Source organism: Ascaphus truei, chromosome 18 (genome assembly GCF_040206685.1).
Source record: "Ascaphus truei isolate aAscTru1 chromosome 18, aAscTru1.hap1, whole genome shotgun sequence".
Taxonomy (NCBI): domain Eukaryota; kingdom Metazoa; phylum Chordata; class Amphibia; order Anura; family Ascaphidae; genus Ascaphus; species Ascaphus truei.
In genome coordinates, this window is record NC_134500.1 from 13,980,988 (window position 1) to 13,998,807 (window position 17,820).

The 17,820-nt window shown below is 42.9% G+C and overlaps 1 protein-coding gene across 1 annotated transcript in view; it reads right to left on the bottom strand.

Moving 5' to 3' along the window:
* Window positions 1–17,820, bottom strand: part of GALK2 (galactokinase 2) — a 98,568-nt gene that overhangs the window by 628 nt on the left and 80,120 nt on the right. Inside the window, exon 9 of the mRNA XM_075575638.1 lies at window positions 8,714–8,915. Coding sequence (XP_075431753.1) covers window positions 8,714–8,915 — 202 coding nt within the window. The remainder of the gene's footprint in view (window positions 1–8,713; window positions 8,916–17,820) is intronic.

The window sequence follows — 17,820 nt, forward strand, 5'->3', positions numbered from 1 at the left end:
GCTGGCTACAAGGCCAGTGACGTCAGAAAAGGGGGAGGGCAGAGGCACGGAGAAGCTCCTGATTAGCCGCAAGGGGAGAACGTTGCCGAAAAAATCAAATAACTGACTACCAGATTTTTGGTAGTGCTGTCGCTCTGTCGCCTTTGAGTGCACTATAAGCATTGACAACGGCGACAATGCATTTGTTTTGACGCGATAGTCGCGTCGCCGGCACTATAAGCGCAGCCTAAGGGGTATTTTTAATTTTCTTCTACTGTCATTTCTAACACCACAAATAATAAAAAGCATCTTCAGGAATTACAGAGTTGAGGCTGTAAACATCGGGGTAATAGATGATAATGTGAATAGAGATACATGCTGCACACCATGAATGCAAAAATACAAGGATACAATTACCGGTGCGCCTATGTTCAGGGATAGCCTGTGGGTAATCCAGTGTACTGGGTAAGAAAAAGCAACATAGGGCACTGCGGATTTTCTAATCTGTTTAATACGCCAAAAAACTGTGCGACGTTTCTCAAGTGGTAAGTGGCATGAAAATAAATATCCCAAAGTGTCTCTTGTAGCCCCTGAAATCCCTATAGTGCTCTCTGTTGATGATGTTCTACGCCTGTCCTGATTCAATCCATCCTAGTGTTTCCTTATTAGTCAGCTGAATTAAGTTGCTGCAATCTGTGATAAGTTCTCAGGTTGTCCTGTGTTCTGGTGCGCCTGACATCATCAGCTGAATTAGCTTGCTGCGATCTGTATTCCGTGACAGGTCCTCGGGTTGTCACGTCAGATGTCGGAGGACGCAATGACGTCAGGCGCACCGGAAAACACGTGACAACCCGAGGCCTATCACGAAATACAGATCGCAGCAAGCTAATTCAGCTGATGCTGTCAGGCGCACCAAAACACGGGACAACCTGAGGGCTTATCACAGATTGTAATAAATGGTAAGACATGGCTTTATGGTTCTCTGTTAAGAGTATTAACAGGCCCTTCCAGTTACTGTAACCTCTCTCTAGTATTCCAACCACAAAAATATAACCTTAGACTTTGCTACAAATACAGCCGGCATTCACAAAGCTCAGATAAGGGGGTTTCGGAGATGAATTCAGCGTTAGCTGCCATTGATTTAGGGACAAAACTCATTGGGGAGATTCACTATGATTGCTCAACACATAAATTCCTTGGCTAACCATTGGACTGCTAGAGACCCCTGATAGCACCAGGAACCTTGTGAAATTGGCAGTTCTCTAAAATGTAAAAGATTCATTGTATAGTAAGCTTGCAAAGAAAGGCTAGTCAGAGCCTTAGGCTGCGGATATAGTGTGTGAGCGCGCGCGACAGTGCTTGAGATAGTTTGGCACGGCTGTCGCTGAGCAATTTTCTGTCCTCCGTTGATGCGCGCGCGGCGGAGAGGCGTGGACGTGACATCACCAGGCTGGTTCGCCCTCATTGGTTCAAACGGCAACGTGACGCGGCCGTTGCATGAAAAATCTAATTAATGTCTCTCCTCCAAATCCTGCTGCATCATTGCGCTTCTTATGGCCAGACTGGTTAAGGTAATACATTTGTTTATGGCTGCAGCCTCACATGTAGTAAATCCCTGCACCATTTTCAGATCTTGACGAGTATCACGTTTACCTTTCTTCTAAATACAGTATAAATAGATGAATCCCACTCATACAACAAACAGACAGTATGTAGTTAAGGGAGAAAAATGCATGCAAAATGCTATATACAGGCAGTCCTCGTTTTACAACGCTTCGCTTTACAACGAATGGCTTATCCAACGCTATGCAATGCATACCTATATTCATTTTTACAACGCCAAAACGGCTTATCCAACGCTCTTACGATGCTTTGCAAAGTTGTTTATGTGTATATAATATATATATCATATAATATAATATTATATTATACTATATAATATATTATATTATTAAATTACATGATATATTATGTTATATTATATATATAATACAGTATCTACACTATATAATGTATGTATGTGTTGCATATCTTATTGCCGGAGTAAAATATTTTGTGTATTTTAGCATTAAAAATGCCTTCAGGAACGGAACCTTTCATTTAAACAGTGTTCCTATGGGAAAACGTGTTTCGCTTTGAGACGTTTCGCTATCCAACGCCATTTTGAGTAACGCATTGTGTTGGATAACCGAGGACTGCCTGTACAGCTCTGTAGAAGCTATCAGTGCTCTACATAAGAAAATTACATATACACATTAACTCTCTTAAAAATTGATTGACTCATTATTTCATTTAGGGTGGCATGTGGGTTGGGATTAGGGTTGCCAGGTGGCTTCTCCAAAAATACTGGACTCAATGGTGAAAGGTGCGTCAGGACACTATGTCCAGGGAGGAAAATACCGTCCAGTATTACCTCTCATTTTTTACTGGACAGAGTATCCAAATACAGGACAGTCCAGTTCAATACCAGACACCTGGCAACCCTGGTTGGGATTGTACAATGCATTTCCTAACTACCAAACAACATCCGTGGTATATATTTACACAAAACATTCCAGAAGGATTTTGTTATGATTTTGTTTTTAACGCAGAACTGTTGCATGAGACTGGACTGGCCTTAACAGAGTAGGTTTTGTGTCTCCTGGATCAGGACTCTTTGCAAAGCCTTTCTGCACTTGTCTAACTTCCAGTAATCTTGGATATTCTGGTTAAATTCTGCGTGCTTCCTTCTTGTTATTTAGAAATAAGATTCAATTTGGGCAGGCTTCAAATTTTTCCCCTCATTATTGTGCATGAAGCAAGATAATTTAGGCTTTATAACGTCATTCAGTTTAACAGGAGGCATAATTGCAAGTTTGCTCTTTCTAAAACAAAATGCACAATTGTGTCTAAAATGTTTATTTCTGCAGAAGTTTATATTTGTAAAATGTAATTTCTACAATTGCCTCTGCCTTGTGCCACAGCGGTATCGATATGGTTCTGCCTGATGTGCAGAGAGCCAGAGCTAGAAAAACAGATGTGTTCCTTCATACTATTGACAGCCACCTTCCACTCCAGACGTTTAAAGGTCATATGTACAATGTTATGTTTAAGAAGTTGTACTTTTGCCTATTTTAATTTGTTTTGGTTCCCTTGGTGCTCATAATTCTATTTGTGTAAATCAAACACATTTGTAATGATTTCTTAAACTGCGGTGGATTTCGCAAACTTCACACGACTGCAGAGAAGTTTTGGAGCTGACATCATGTAAGTCTCTGAGGTTATGAAGATGAGAAATGGGTGGTGTGGCATGCATCGGATTGCAGCTCACTTTGTCCCGTAGGGGTTTGGACTTCCAGTTTTAAACTAATTTACTGTTCGCTTGCCAAAGGGGCCTTCAATGGTTTGCTGTGATGTGAGTCCCACTGTGAATAATTATTGTACTTAATATGCTTGTTTGAATACTCATTTGCACTTTGTACACTGTTTTGAAACCCCACATCAACTGATAATTGAATTGCTAGTTCAATAAATCAATAATGTGTTTTGTGCTTTTGATCTGTGACATTAAAAGCAGAGCTGCAGATTTAAATCATCAGGGGTGAAACTGTACACTTTTTATAATACAGTTAAAAAACCGTCCAACTTCCAAATTGTTGTTGTAAATTAGTGACAGTTTACTGTAATTTCGGAAATAAATCATTCAAGGGGAAAGTGGCCAACTGAATTTTTGATGCACAAACCTCTGTGTCTGTTCGTGAAAAACACAGCGCTTTGCAATCAATTTGATGCACATTTTAATAGAGAATTTTAGATTTTATGACAAATGTGCTCATTTTAAATCACATTAGTTAAACAGAAATCCGTGCTGTATATATTTGTGGAAGGCAGCCAAGTTAAACAATGTTTACTAATACATTCTGTCGTACCCCATTTCCCCCCCGTCGATCCCTCTCCCACTCCCGGAGCCCCTCGCACTCTGAAGCCAGGCACAGAGGGAAGGACACACACAGGCACTCACACACACACACACAGGCACTCACACACACACACACACACACACACACACACACTGACACTCACACACACACAGGCACACAGACACACAGACACTCATACACAGGCAAATACACACGGGGGTGAATCGGAACGGGGGGGGGGTGAATCGGAACGGGGGGGATCGGAGCCGGGGGGGAATCGGAAGGGGGATCGGAGCTGAAGGGGGAAATCGGAACCGGGAGGGGGGGGTGGATCGGAGCAGAGGGGGGAATCGGATTGGCTGCTGGGATGTCACGTGAAACTCGCCAAAACCACAAGCTCCTTGTAGCTCCGGCTGGCTGACGCGTCACAGCACGCAGTCAGCCACGCTGGAAGGAGCCAGCGGGGGCATCTAGAACGGGGGCAAACTGCGGGTGGGCCGCGGCCGCGCGAGCCGCCAGCCACAGCGGGACCAAGGCCTTAGGCTCAGAGCTCAGCCTAAGGCTCCAACCAAAGGCTGATCCGCTTTAGCACGCCTCCAGCTCCCATTCATATGAATGTGCATAAAGCAGGGGTGGGGGACTCCAGTACTCAAGGGCCACCAATAGGTCAGGTTTTAAGGACATCACTGCTTCAGCTACCTGTGCTGATGCAGGCATATACTTAAAACCTGACCTGTTGGTGGCCTTTGAGGGCTGGAGTTGCCCAGCCCTGGAGTAAAGGCATGCTAAAGTTAGCACCCTTTTGTGCATCTGAGCAGTAACAGCAAGGAGCCAAAGAACTGCCTTCTAAGAGAGAGAATCCTCGCGGTGGAAAAATACAACAGCGATGATACCATCACTGAGAGTTGGTTAAGGAGAATCCAGTAACTGGAAGGATCAGTTTAACAAGAAAATAGAGACACTAATCCTTTTGCAAACTGCGCAGAGGATCCTATTGCTATCCGTCTCCAGTACTCAATGCTAGTGTTATCTTTCTGCTGTCTGATAGATATAAGTTCCACACTATTCTTTATTGTTTATCTCACCAGCCATGACAATGGGATTACATAAAGTCTTCTGCTAAATTAGATTAGTTATGGATGCTACAGTATCACAATGGGTGAGATAGGAAGAATAGCAATATTGTTTCACCATGAGCCACAATAATTGGAAACGATTTAAAGTGGTAACTGCAATGTGTTTTTCATTATATAGGATGAGCTCCTCTTAAATTAAATTAGGGTGGGAAGTTTTACCCATCCATGGGTATGCCGATGACATATATTGCAATGCATTACAAACAAAAGGAGGTAATAGAGTTATGTAATGCAGACTCCTGCTTGCTTTTTGAGCTTGTGCATGCTATCCAAAACATTATTTATTTCTTCATTCAAGAGCGACATTAAACAGTGGGGTTGGGTCTTGCTATGCTGCTCATCACCCATCTGCATTCAGTTATTGCTTCCATCTATGTAACAACGACGACAGTGCTTTTAGGAGCAACATTGACCTGAGACTTTTAATAATGTAGTGTCAATGGTGGTAAAATACATTAGCCACAACCAGGCTGATTACAGGGTTATTAAAGAAGTATTTCATGTTTGGAGAAGAAGTATTTCCCAATAAAACAGGTCTCCAATATTCTGACTGGTTAGTTGGGGCCATTCTATTAGTTATACCTTCTTGTCTCTAGAGCAGTGATTCCCAACAGGGGGTTCGTGAGATGTCTCTAAGGGGTTAACAAAAAAAATTGTAATTGCAGATCCAAGGCAGTGTGGTGGGTTCCTGAGCCCGTGTGGGGAGTACGCTCTTAGTAAGGCCCCGACCGGCACCGTAGTGTGGGTGGAAGAGCCGTCAATTACAGCAGAAGTTTCCAAAGTCACTACCCACAATTCTTTGCATCCACAGAGGCAAGCCAATGTGCGGCATGACTTGGGAAACTCCCACAGTGGGTGACCGCTATACCACCCCATGCTGTCTGCACACATTGAGGTGCAGTTTGGGGCCTTATTAAGCGTGTGTTCCCCCCCCCCCCCCCCCCCCATGAGCTCAGAGCAATATACTGCCTGGGATCAGTCACACCGATTTCTTAGCGAGAGTCTGATGAGCCGGCAATACGATTTATTCATTAGATGTACGGGTGCACAATGTAAAAAATGTTGCTCTAGAGCACTGATGGACAACCAGCGGCTCCCAGGGACTCCCCCCGCGGCCCACAACCTCCCCCGGTCCCTTCCTCCTTTCATCCTGACACAGGAGCACACGGATGGAGCTACAGACAAGGGGCGGAGCTACGGGCATAGCGGGGAATGACAGGGAGATTGAAAGGTGAGGTGGGGGAGAAGGGGAGTGAGAGAAGGGGGGGAAGAGATCAGCACAGAGAGAGAGAGAGACGGGAAAATATCAGCACAGAGAGAGAGACAGAGATAGGGAAAGAGATCCACGCAGAGTGAGAGGGGGCAAGAGATCAGCACAGAGAGAGGGAGGGACGGGAAAATATCAGCACAGAGAGAGAGACAGAGATAGGGAAAGAGATCCGCGCAGAGTGAGGGGGCAAGGGATCAGCACAGAGAGAGGGAGAAAGAGAGAGAAAGAGATCAGCACTGAGAGATAGAGAAAGAGATCCGCAAAAAGAGAGACGGGGTGATAAGCACAGAGAGAGGGGGGAGATCAGCACACAGAGTGAAAGAGATCAGTAAAGAGAGTGAAAGGGGGAAAGATCAGCAGAGAAAAAGAGAGAGGCGCTGAGAGATCAGTACAGAGATGGGGAGAGATAGCAGCACAAAAAGAGGTGTTATACAGAGCGGGTAAACGGCAATACATTATGTGCGGCCCTTTTAGGGATGAAGGGCTGCACCTGCGGCCCTTGATGTATATCGTGTTGCCCACCACTGCTCTAAAGCTATTGCAAAATGAAGGCGCATACCTAAAAATTTAGGACAGACATCATTATTATATGAATAACAGACCACGCTCATGCTTGAGAGTGTTGACGTCACCAGCTCTTCAAGCATGAGCGTTCTGCTATCCTGCAAAAAAATTAGAGCAGGAGCGCGGGGCGTGGCTATGAAGGGAGAGGGCGTGTCATTGGCTGGATCAGGTCTGTGTGTCTGTGTGTATGTGTCTCTGTGTCCGTCTCCATTCTTTCCCTCCCCCATTCCAAAAATGGCAATTGTGCAAGAAAAATACAATAAATAAAATTTTTGCAAAGAAAAATAAAAAACCTCTCCCCCCCTTTCCACCACTCTGTTGTCCCACCCGCCTTCCACCTCTCTCTGTTCCCTCCCCCCTCCCTTCCACCTCTCTCTATCGTCCCCCCTTCCACCTCTCTCCGTCATCCCCCCCTGCCTTCCACCTCTCTCCACTCAGCCTATTCTGCTCTCTCGTCCCATTGGTCAGAGCAGGGTCATGTGACCCTGATCTCCGCTCCAAAGACAAAAACTTTTTTGTCTCGCCAAGCCCCAAGCTTGGGAGAGCCTGCGTGCCCGCACATGAGCACACGCGCACAGCATGAGCGTGGATAGGAGGATTAACTTGTATAGAGGTAAGCGCGCCAAGCGCGGTCATCGCCAGCGGGGACTCGGCCTTAGGCTAAGGCCCCGGTAACTCCGCTGCAACGCGCACCCGCGAGATTGGCAGCGCGTGCAGCCGATTCCCTGGTCTGCAGCTCACTGCAGGAAGAGAGACCGGGGGGGGGGCGTGGCGGGGGCGCGGCCATGACGTCACCCGGCAGGTTCGCCCTCATTGGCTGAACCGCCGGGGGGCGTGCCGTATCACTCGTCGCGAGTCCTGCTCTCAATTCTATTGAGAGCAGGAGCAACTCTCGCCCCAGCGCTGCAACCCCCCCTCGCAGCGGGCCCGGCGCCATTGAGGGGAGGGCTCTCGTCCCTGCAGCGTCCGCCACAGCGGGTGCTGCAGTAGCCAGCGGGGTCAAGGCCTTACAGTGTGAAGTTAAACTCTGCCTGCGTTGCAAGTGAGAGAGTAAGAAAACACATCCATGTTAGAAGTTCTGACTAAAGCAAAAAAACAGCATCAGATTAATCGGGGAGGAGCGGGGAGAAACCTCTTAGTGTTTTATGAGGGATTTTGTTTGCTAGTTCCCTGCTTTACACATGATGTAAAAAAAAAAACACAGCAACATTGAATCATTGTGCATGCTCTGGATAATGGGAGGAACAGCTTGTAAGTAAGAAATTCATATGGCTGAAGCCTTGATTGAGGACTGAGTTTTTAAAACATTAGGGTTAGTGATCTAACATGGCCTTGCTGATCCCATAATTGGGTATTTGAGGCTTGTTTTGCCAATGTTTACTATGAGAAGTACGTAAGTAGCAAAGAATAGGGAACAAACGTGCATATATGTTGGAAAGAAGGAATAAGCCAGATTGGTTAGCGAATGTTTTAGAGTGGGAGTGGTCAACTCCAGTCCTCAAGGGCCACCAACAGGTCAGGTTTTCAGGATATCCCTGTTTCAGCACAGGTGACTCAGTTGAGCCACCTGTGCTGAAGCTGGGATATCCTGAAAATTGAGGACTGGAGTTGGCCACTCCTGTTTTAGAGAGTGAGCACGTGTCTAAATAGGTGCACTTTGTGGTTATTTCTTTCCTTTTAACCCGTTTGCTGTCAGCAAAGCACTGCGTTGGCCGGGAAGGGGTTAACCATTCCCTCTGGCGCCAAAAGCGGTTGATATAGTGGTGACTAATGTCATTTTTATTTCATCTCGAATCAAACAAAAATCCAAAAGTCTCCCTTCCCCCCCCCCTCCAACCCACCCAACTTCAGCTGTCAAAACTTACAGACAGATGTCCACCAGCTGATCCAGTTCAGGACAGCTGCATTCGTACAAGTCTCGGCAGCTCACATGGCTCTGGTTCATGAGGTCTCCCAGCAGCTGGATTGCATTGGCAGGTGCCTCATCGCAGACCTTCTTAAAGGCAAGCACTCTCGCGGCCTCCCCGTACACATGCTGAGCACGCTGGTACAACTTGAAGGTGGCAACTAGAAACGGAGGTAATGCTTGTTTAGACCTGAATACTTGACACGGTTGACAAAACAGAGGAGGGGGGTGGGGGGTGAAGGAACATTGTAACCTGGTGGCTATAGCCTGGTCAGGATGGACCAACTGTATGGAGGTTATTCAACTGAGCGAGTGCTGACCGGGGGCACTGTTGCATGGAAACTCCTATTCAAGTCAATGGGAGTTTCCATGTAACAGTGACCCGGACGGCACTATCACTGTTTATTAAGTACCCCTCTTAGCATTATACACATGTTGAGTTTACAGTAACAGTACTATAACACGGGAATATTGTCATACTTTTTTTTACTATAGTTATGTACAGATAAAAGGAGTGGTATAGTTGTCGTGCCTTTGCCGTGGGTGGCAGCTTCTTTTGACCTAGGGCCTGTCTTCCTTTGCATCTGCCCACCCAAAAAACAGGTTGTAAGCTTTGCTGGGCCGGCACTGCTTGTGCTTCTGAAATTCTATGTGCAGCGCTGCAAACCCTACCACGAACTATGGGAACAACATAATAATCAAATATTAGGAATAATTATAAAATGTAACATGAGCAGTGATCGCCTATGGACATGAAAGTTAGAAGAGTATAGGCAAAATAACATAATAAAACAGCCGTCCCAACTTTTTTGTCCTTACAGGATAGTATCTCCGGGGATCTCCCGGTTCCCGAGATAGTCACCGATGCAGTTACTGTAACCACCGTTCTTACTTCAACTAGGGAAACCAAATTGACCGCTAAATCTCGCCCATTGTGGCTTCCTATTGGATGGCCATTTGAATACCAAGCACCAACACCAGTAACTTCACTGGCAAGTATCTCGGAGGCTGAGAATAGCGCGGTTCAGCTGTGGTGGACTCCCCGGCTCCCATCTTGTAAAAAAAAAAAAAAGATGTATAATTCCGGCGGGACTGCTGATCCCATTCGGGCTTTGAATTAGCCTGCCCCCTTTTTAATATGAAGCATCGTGATGTTCAAAGACAAAGTTGTACTCTAGAGCAGAGGGGCCCACCTCCAGTTCTCAAGAACCACTACAGTGCAGGTTTTAAGGATACCCCTGCGTGAGCACAGGTGTTTCAGTCCAATTGATTGGGCCACCTGTGCTAATGAGAGGATAGCCTTAAATCCTGCACTGTCAGTGGTGCTTGAGGACTGGAGTTTGGGAACCTCTGATCTAGAGGAAGTACAGTCTGCAAAGTAAAATGGTAGAAATATCCTTATCGTCTCCTCTGGAGTAAGGAGATAGCCGTATATAATGTGTCATTTCATTTATGACACAGGAATGCTGCAACACCCCAGAGATTTGTTACAAATCCCTCTGGCTTTGACTTTATCTGGAACAGCGCCTAACTGTCCTCGTCGCCCACTTATTTTCAGGGGAGGAATGGACAACGCTGACGCTGTTCCGGGAGATGCAAAATCTTTAGTGACTGGTGATAAATCTCAATGCGCTTAAGACTTAAAGGGGGCAGGTTTATCAGGTGACGGTTTGGGCTATCACACCTATTAAAGTCAATGAGATCTAAGGCCGCCTCCATAGTGCAGGATACGGCGCGAGCTACATCGTTTGCGCCAAAACAAACATGACGCCAATGCATATGCGCTACAGGGAGAGCGGTGCTTCGCAATACAAACAAGTTTGTTTTGCAAGCGCGATGCCGGGACGCCTGAGAGCGCAGAAGCTAGCGCGTTCCACTAAGGACACGGCCTAACACCGGAACTGGTGCGATAACCTAAACCAGCACTTAATAAATGTGCCCCAACGTTTCATAAATTACATGACAAATAAAACCTGTCCACCTCCTAAAGAAATTACGTACACCTCAATCCTTTTATCTTACAATTCGTTGCGTATATTCTATGGATGGCCCAGCCTGCCTTTAACTCTTGAACTGAAGGAACCAGTAGGACAATACCTTGCTGTCTAGCCCCTGCAGCACTAAATCGATAAAAACAATGTTTCAAGGTGAGCGCCTTCATTTGCTCAAAAGAAAAAAAAAGTATGAAATGACAACCAGAGATATATTTTCCCCCTGTCTAGACGCGCTGACCTAGTGACAAAGGACTGCATAATGCACCAGACAGGTGACGGTGGCGCTGGCGTTTCATAGGGACAGCTGGGAGGCCAGATCAAGGTTCCATAGCCATACGCACGGGGAAAAAAATGGCTTTGGGGGTAAAAGGAAATAGCTGCAGTAATCAATTATAGTGAGAGGTCTTTAAAAAAAATTACGGGCTGAAAGTTGAAAATGCAAAAAAGTCAGAATTACATGTGTTTCCTCTTATTTCAATTGTTGAACCTCCCCTAACATGTGCAGGGCTGCTAAATCAGAATTCTTTTACAGGACCATTATTTAAGTTACTATTGATGCATTTCAACAAAGCATGGCTATAATTTATTCCTTAGTATAAATCATATGCTGCAAAATAAATAAAGTGTGAGTGAAAAACAACAGCATTTACTCTGTGTATACAAATATAAACTGCGGCTGACTTTATCATTCTGATTATTGGTTTCATTGTGAAATTAGTTAAAGCTTGTTATATTATGGAGAAATATTTCAAGTATTCACAATCTCATATTTACACTTTTCTTTTTTACTACATCAAATAACATACTGTAACTGCAGTACAGGCAGTCCTCGGTTATCCAACGGAATCCGTTCTGGAAGTAGCGTTGGATAGTGAAACCGTTGTAAAGTGAGTCCCGTGTTAATAAGTGGCGGTGAGCGTTGGATAACGCATTCAGGCGTCGGATAACGCATTCAGGCGTCGAAAAACGGCCCATAGGGTTGCATTGTAAAGCGTTGGATATGCCATTCGTTGTAAAGTGAAACGTTGGATAGCGAGGACTACCTGTAACCCCCTGACGAAAACAGTATACAGTACTTCACGCTACAAGATATTGAAAACATTTTCTTTTTACAACATTAACAAAACAGAAAAATATAGAGAAAATATATAAAGATGCAGACCATTAGAACGTTAAAAAATGCAACAGTTCATACTTAACACAATATATGAAAATTCTAAATTTAACATTACATAAAATATAAATAACCATGTCATGCAAAATTGTATAAAACATTTTGTTTCCATTTTTTGTAGGCAAATCGATTGAATATGATTTAAGGTATCAACAACACACGGTTTATAAATATATACCATTGTTGACCCAAAACCGATGATTTTTCCTCAGCAGGGTATTAATATAAAGTCTAACCTCGAAATACATAAACACCTGTCTATTTGGAACACTGAACTTCTCCACGAGGTATTCAAAAGAAACTACGGAATGTGTGTTCAAAAAAAAATAACACAAAAGGACTTACAGTATCTACTGAACCAGGAGCGGAAAAGTGGATTGTTTCTTAAAGGTAAGTATTTTGTACAATTCAGGTTACTTGTAACATATTTCCCAATATATTGCCAAAATCTGTTAGTATTCCTAAATAAAATATTTTCTCTAAGTCTTTGGGAAGAAGATAATTTGACCATTGAAGATAGAAGATTATGCAACTAGGATGGGAAGTCCTCTCTCTCTACCTCTAGCACAGTGAAAGCTCCACGACCCAGAACCCAATCTGCAGAAAACAATGCCGTCATATTTAAAAGTTTTATGTTGGGCAACCTGAGTCTTCCTAGATGTTTTGGAGAACATATTTTGTCTTTGCTGATATTGTGTTTGTTATGATTCTAAATACAAGGTATTTATTTGAGATAAAAAGGGGCAACATTTGTATTGTGTATATAATCTTTGGATTATTGATTTTTATTCCCACACTTCTACATAAAAAAGACAAATTCTGTTTTTTTCCAGGAGCCTGTCAAATTGTACATCTTCATCAATAGGTTTGAACTTCACTGTATACAATTTGGAAAGGTCAGCACAAATATGTATGCCCGATTATTTTATATTGTTTTTTGCTAGCTTGAAGGGTTTTTGAAAGTTAGGGGTCAATGTAAAATATATACTGTATTAGCATCCTCTTTTCATTGTAGGATTCATTCAAACACTTTTTATTTTCTAAATAAGTGGTTTTATTTTGTTCAGAAAAATGTGCTTTCATTATCTGATAGGCTGTAGATAAATGTTTATATGCATTTAAGTAAGTTTCATTTAGTTATTTTCTTCTTTTGGAAACAAAATATATTGGGTCTCCTCTAATTACTGCCTCAGCAGTACTCCAAAAGAGATCAGCATCAGTGGCATTTTTCGCATTGTTAAATTTCGACATTTTCCCGACACCATGTTCAGAAACCCCCTGAAATTGTCTGAAATAACAAACAAAGAGGGAAACCTCCAACTCCTGAAATCTCCCACAGTGTAATTCAATGTAACCTTCAACCATATGGGTGCATGGTCAGATAATGCTATTGGTTTTATTTTACTACCAATAGTTCTAGGGAACACCAGCGTACAAATTTAAAAAAATTGTCAACTCGTGAGAGGGACCAGTGGTATTTGGAGACGCAGGTGTGCTGTTGTCTGTCTGTATTCAAGGCTCTCCAAACATCAAGTAGATTAAGATGTTTTTATGTAATCTCTTCCTTTCTGTGGCTTCTTGATTCTTCTTCCCCTGGGCCCTTTCTTGTCGAGAATTTTGTTGTCATAAAGATAACAATCCACTCCTAGAACCAATACTCCCTTTTGAAAATGAGCGAGTGTATAGATAATTTGTAGAAATAAATCCCTACTACTGTATAATCATTGGTGGCGTATATATTGCATAAGATATATTTTTGTTTATTACTACGGTATCCATGTTGATAGATCTACATAACTTGAATTTACGTCAACATAAGACCTCTTTTTAATCAACATTGCCACTACTCTTGATTTGGAATTGAAGGGAGAGGATCCAACGATATTGTGCCCAATTTGATTTAGGTTTCTCATCCTCTTTATCTAATAAATATGTCTCCTGAAGGAAAGCTATGTCTGTATGTAATTTGTTAAGACAGCTTGAAATCTTCTTCCTTATTATGGGAGAATTAATACCATCTGCATGCCAAGATGTACATTTTAAAGAACTCATTTTGGTTGGGAGGGTGGGATTTCCAGGAAAACTAATAGTTATCAGAAAGGACGTTGCATTTACTGGGTATTTTAGATATTTAGCATGCAAGCCATTGAGATCTTGGAGACGTTGATTAAAAGTAAAAATTTGTAATGTAAATGCAATAAGTACAGTAGAACCATGATTAAAACAAAATGAGCAAAATAGAAGACAGAATTATAGTGATAAGACACCATAAATTGGACAATAGGGACTTTAGTAAAACTCTTCAGGACTGAGGCTGGCTCACAAACGCTCCCAGCTCTTACATTTAGTGGCCCCTCGATTCTAAAGAATTTCTTTAAACCCCTTTGTAATTCAAGTCTAAACTGGTTCACATTCTCGACACAACAGTCACAAACTATCTCCAATGAACATTAGAAAACAACAACCGTGTAGGAGCTCCAAGAGTATAAGTGAGTGATGCCAGGCAGGGCAAAATCAATAATAAATAATGAATGGAGTTGACACCAGGAATAAGGGTTGAAAGACTGTGATGATAATAACCAAAGGCTTAGTGAAGGGTTAAGCAAGAGAGGGCTAATACATTGGGGACAAAGAGATACTCACTCAGTCTCCCTAGCCCTGGCCAGATCGTGCCCGGTGTGGAGTCCACGCGACTCACAAGGGATCACCGCTCTGCTCTCCCTCTTTCCAGCTCCAGTCCTGACGCTGTTGAAGAAGCGTCTCCCTCTGTGTCTGCAGCTGCATCTGCATCCGGTGGTGAACGCTGATCCTCTCACGTGACAGCAGAGAAGGGGAAGGATCGGTGGTCCATCCGCTCCACGAAAAAAGGTAAGAACTCACCAGCAAAGAGGTTAAAAATGCTATTTTATTAAACTACATAAAAAACAAAAAACAGACAGCACAAAAAAACTCTCCCATGCATTTCACGCCTACTATGGCGCTTTGTCAAGGAGTCCTTGACAAAGCGCCATAGTAGGCGTGAAATGCGTGGGAGAGTTTTTTTGTGCGGTCTGTTTTTTGTTTTTTATGTAGTTTAATAAAATAGCATTTTTAACCTCTTTGCTGGTGAGTTCTTACCTTTTTTCGTGGAGCGGATGGACCAACGATCCTTCCCCTTCTCTGCTGTCCAATGAACATTAGACTACTGCGATTAAAGTCTGAACTGACTCACAATCTAAGCATCAACCATTATTTAAGTTTAGATGCATTATTACCACTATACGCATGGTGTATATAAGTCATACCACTGACCAATCTTTTTATCTGTAAACATTTATTGAACAGAGGTAAAAAAAAAAAAATTAAGTCTTTATTTGGTAAATGGTAAGGATATGGACCGTCTTGAGAAAAGCAAGTGAGAAATCCTCTACAGAGAGCTGTAATTTGTTGGTACAGTCTTTATGGAGAGCCACCGGGTGATCCAGAGGCTCTGTTGGGGGTTGGGTAGTTTGAAGTCTATTCCTTTGCTTTTGACGGAGATCATTTCCAGCAGCTTTTATGGGAGCAAGGTCCTCAAAACCATCCATGGTGAAAAGCCTTAGCTTGCCCAGATAAAGTAAAGCAAATTTATGTCCCTGCTTCAACGGTTTGGAGCAGATTTCAGCATATTATTTGTGGACATTCATCACTTCCACCAAAAAGTCTGAAATGTAAATATATTTTTTTACAGATTGTTTTTATATATATATATATATATATATATATATATATAAACTTTGCATCTGATTCCCATGCTGTGCTTAAAAGCTGTGTTAACAGCGAGTATTAGCTTATATTGGCTCCATGTAACAATGGTTTTTCAGACAAAAGGTGACACATTGTATGCTCATATGCATGTCATTTTCCAGAATCCCTTGCTGCAGTGGAAGCACTTTATGCTGGGGATAATGGTGAAACTTATCCAGTTAATCAATTCATGTGGTGGGCCTAGTTTCCAATTTCCAAATGTAACAACTCTTTGTCAATGCACCCAAGAGTAAAGGAAGCTCCTTAGATATAAAAGAGAATAGTTGTTTACCCGTTATGTCCTCCAGTATCCCCACATTACGTCATTTCCTCTTCCTGGAGCGTTTCTCTAAGTCCTCTAGTTTTGCTTTGGCAAAATGCTTCTGCATTTTAATGGAGGAGATGTCTTCTGAAGCTCCAACCACCCTTTGTTACTTTCAGAAGTTTTCTGAGCTACCTGTAAGCGGAGTGATACGCTCCTTTGATATCTGTGGTAATTTCTTTGAATTGGAGAGTCAGGCCATGAAAGTGATCCCTTCTGCATCTTGGATCGGCTCTTTTTTGGTTGGGACAGGCAAGCTCGCTCTCTTAACATCTTGAGCGGACCCCTCTGCCATGCTGGATTCTTGGCACTTCCCCTCAGACCTTTCCCCTTCCTGATGTATCTGAGACCTGTGGAGCTGGGGGAACTGAATTTTTTTTCCAACGGCAGCGGTCATCTTTGGGTCAGTAAAAAGCCATTTCTGCTTGAGTAGTTTGATAAAGAAGGGTTTTAATACTTGAAATCTGAATTCCCATGGCACCTTACTGGAAGTCCTACTAAGAATATTTCAATTACAAAACACATTTTTTTCTAACGTTTTCATACTAATTAGTGTTTCACTTAATTACTGATGAAGTAGGTGGCAGTGATGTTTTAGCCATTCAAGAAAATGCATTTAGCTGCAAAGAGAATTTGAGTTATTTGACACTTCTTACATCAATAATTCTACAAGACACGGCAGACGTTTTGAAGTCAAGCGAAGTCCATAAACTTTCATCTACTGTATGGATAATTTCTACCTCAATATTTCCCATATTATTGTATGATATTAAAAAAAAAATAGCAGATTTTGAAAATGTGCATCCATTTAGACTGTATCTGGAGTTGCGTGAGAGATTTCCATAGCTCACACACTCTAGTAAATCACCATTGAACAGTAGTAACCCAAAGAATGAACTAAAAACACGTCTGTTTTCAATTCCATTGTGAAAGCCCTGCCAATGACTGTGACTGATTCGCAGACCACCCTTTGGTAAAACAATTCTGTGCTGGCCAGATTACCTTAAAATACTTTATGGTTCTCTCAGCTCGGCACGTTATGTATTGGCAAATGCAATGGTTCTCTAACAGCAACCAGAAGATCAGAAAGTCTATTGTAATCTTTACAAAACAGCACATTGAAGATATGCAATTTGCCTTTGTATGAAAGAGGCTGGCCTTGATTAATAAGAAAGAAAAGCACAACTTACTTACAAGTTGGCGCTGCCCAATCCTGGAGAAATAACATATTTACAGCGTATGTAGAGGAGTCTAAATCTAGGCCGGACAGTGGGAAGGTGTTGGCACACACATTGAATTTGGATTTGAGGGTATCTATCTTGCTGAGCCTTAAATGTGTTGTAAGGGACTACAAGTATCCATAGGCTGGTAATGCCCACTGCCTCCCATGGTACTGGATGTTAATATTTTGGGGTCAGGAAGACATTTGTGGTTGTTAATGGAATAGATTGCTCTGCAGGGTTTGTAGCTTCCTATGGCTCAATATATGAGCATGGTGTATGGTGAGCCACATACTTGTGAATGGACCTAGAGGTTTCTCTCGATTACATTATGTTACCATGCATGGGGGAAGGAACTAGGGGTGCGGTGGTTGCTGCAACCCCCTGTGGCATCATACATGTTTACATTACGGTAATAATGTATCTAAGTTACTGAATTTGTATGTACAGCACCATCACCCAAAAAAATGTTCCTGCACCCCAAATACCATGTATTTACTGCTAATACAGACTGGATTCTTTGCTACATGATGTCCTCTAAGGCAGAGGTGCTGAACTCAATTCCAGTCCTCAAGCCCCCCATCCCCCCAT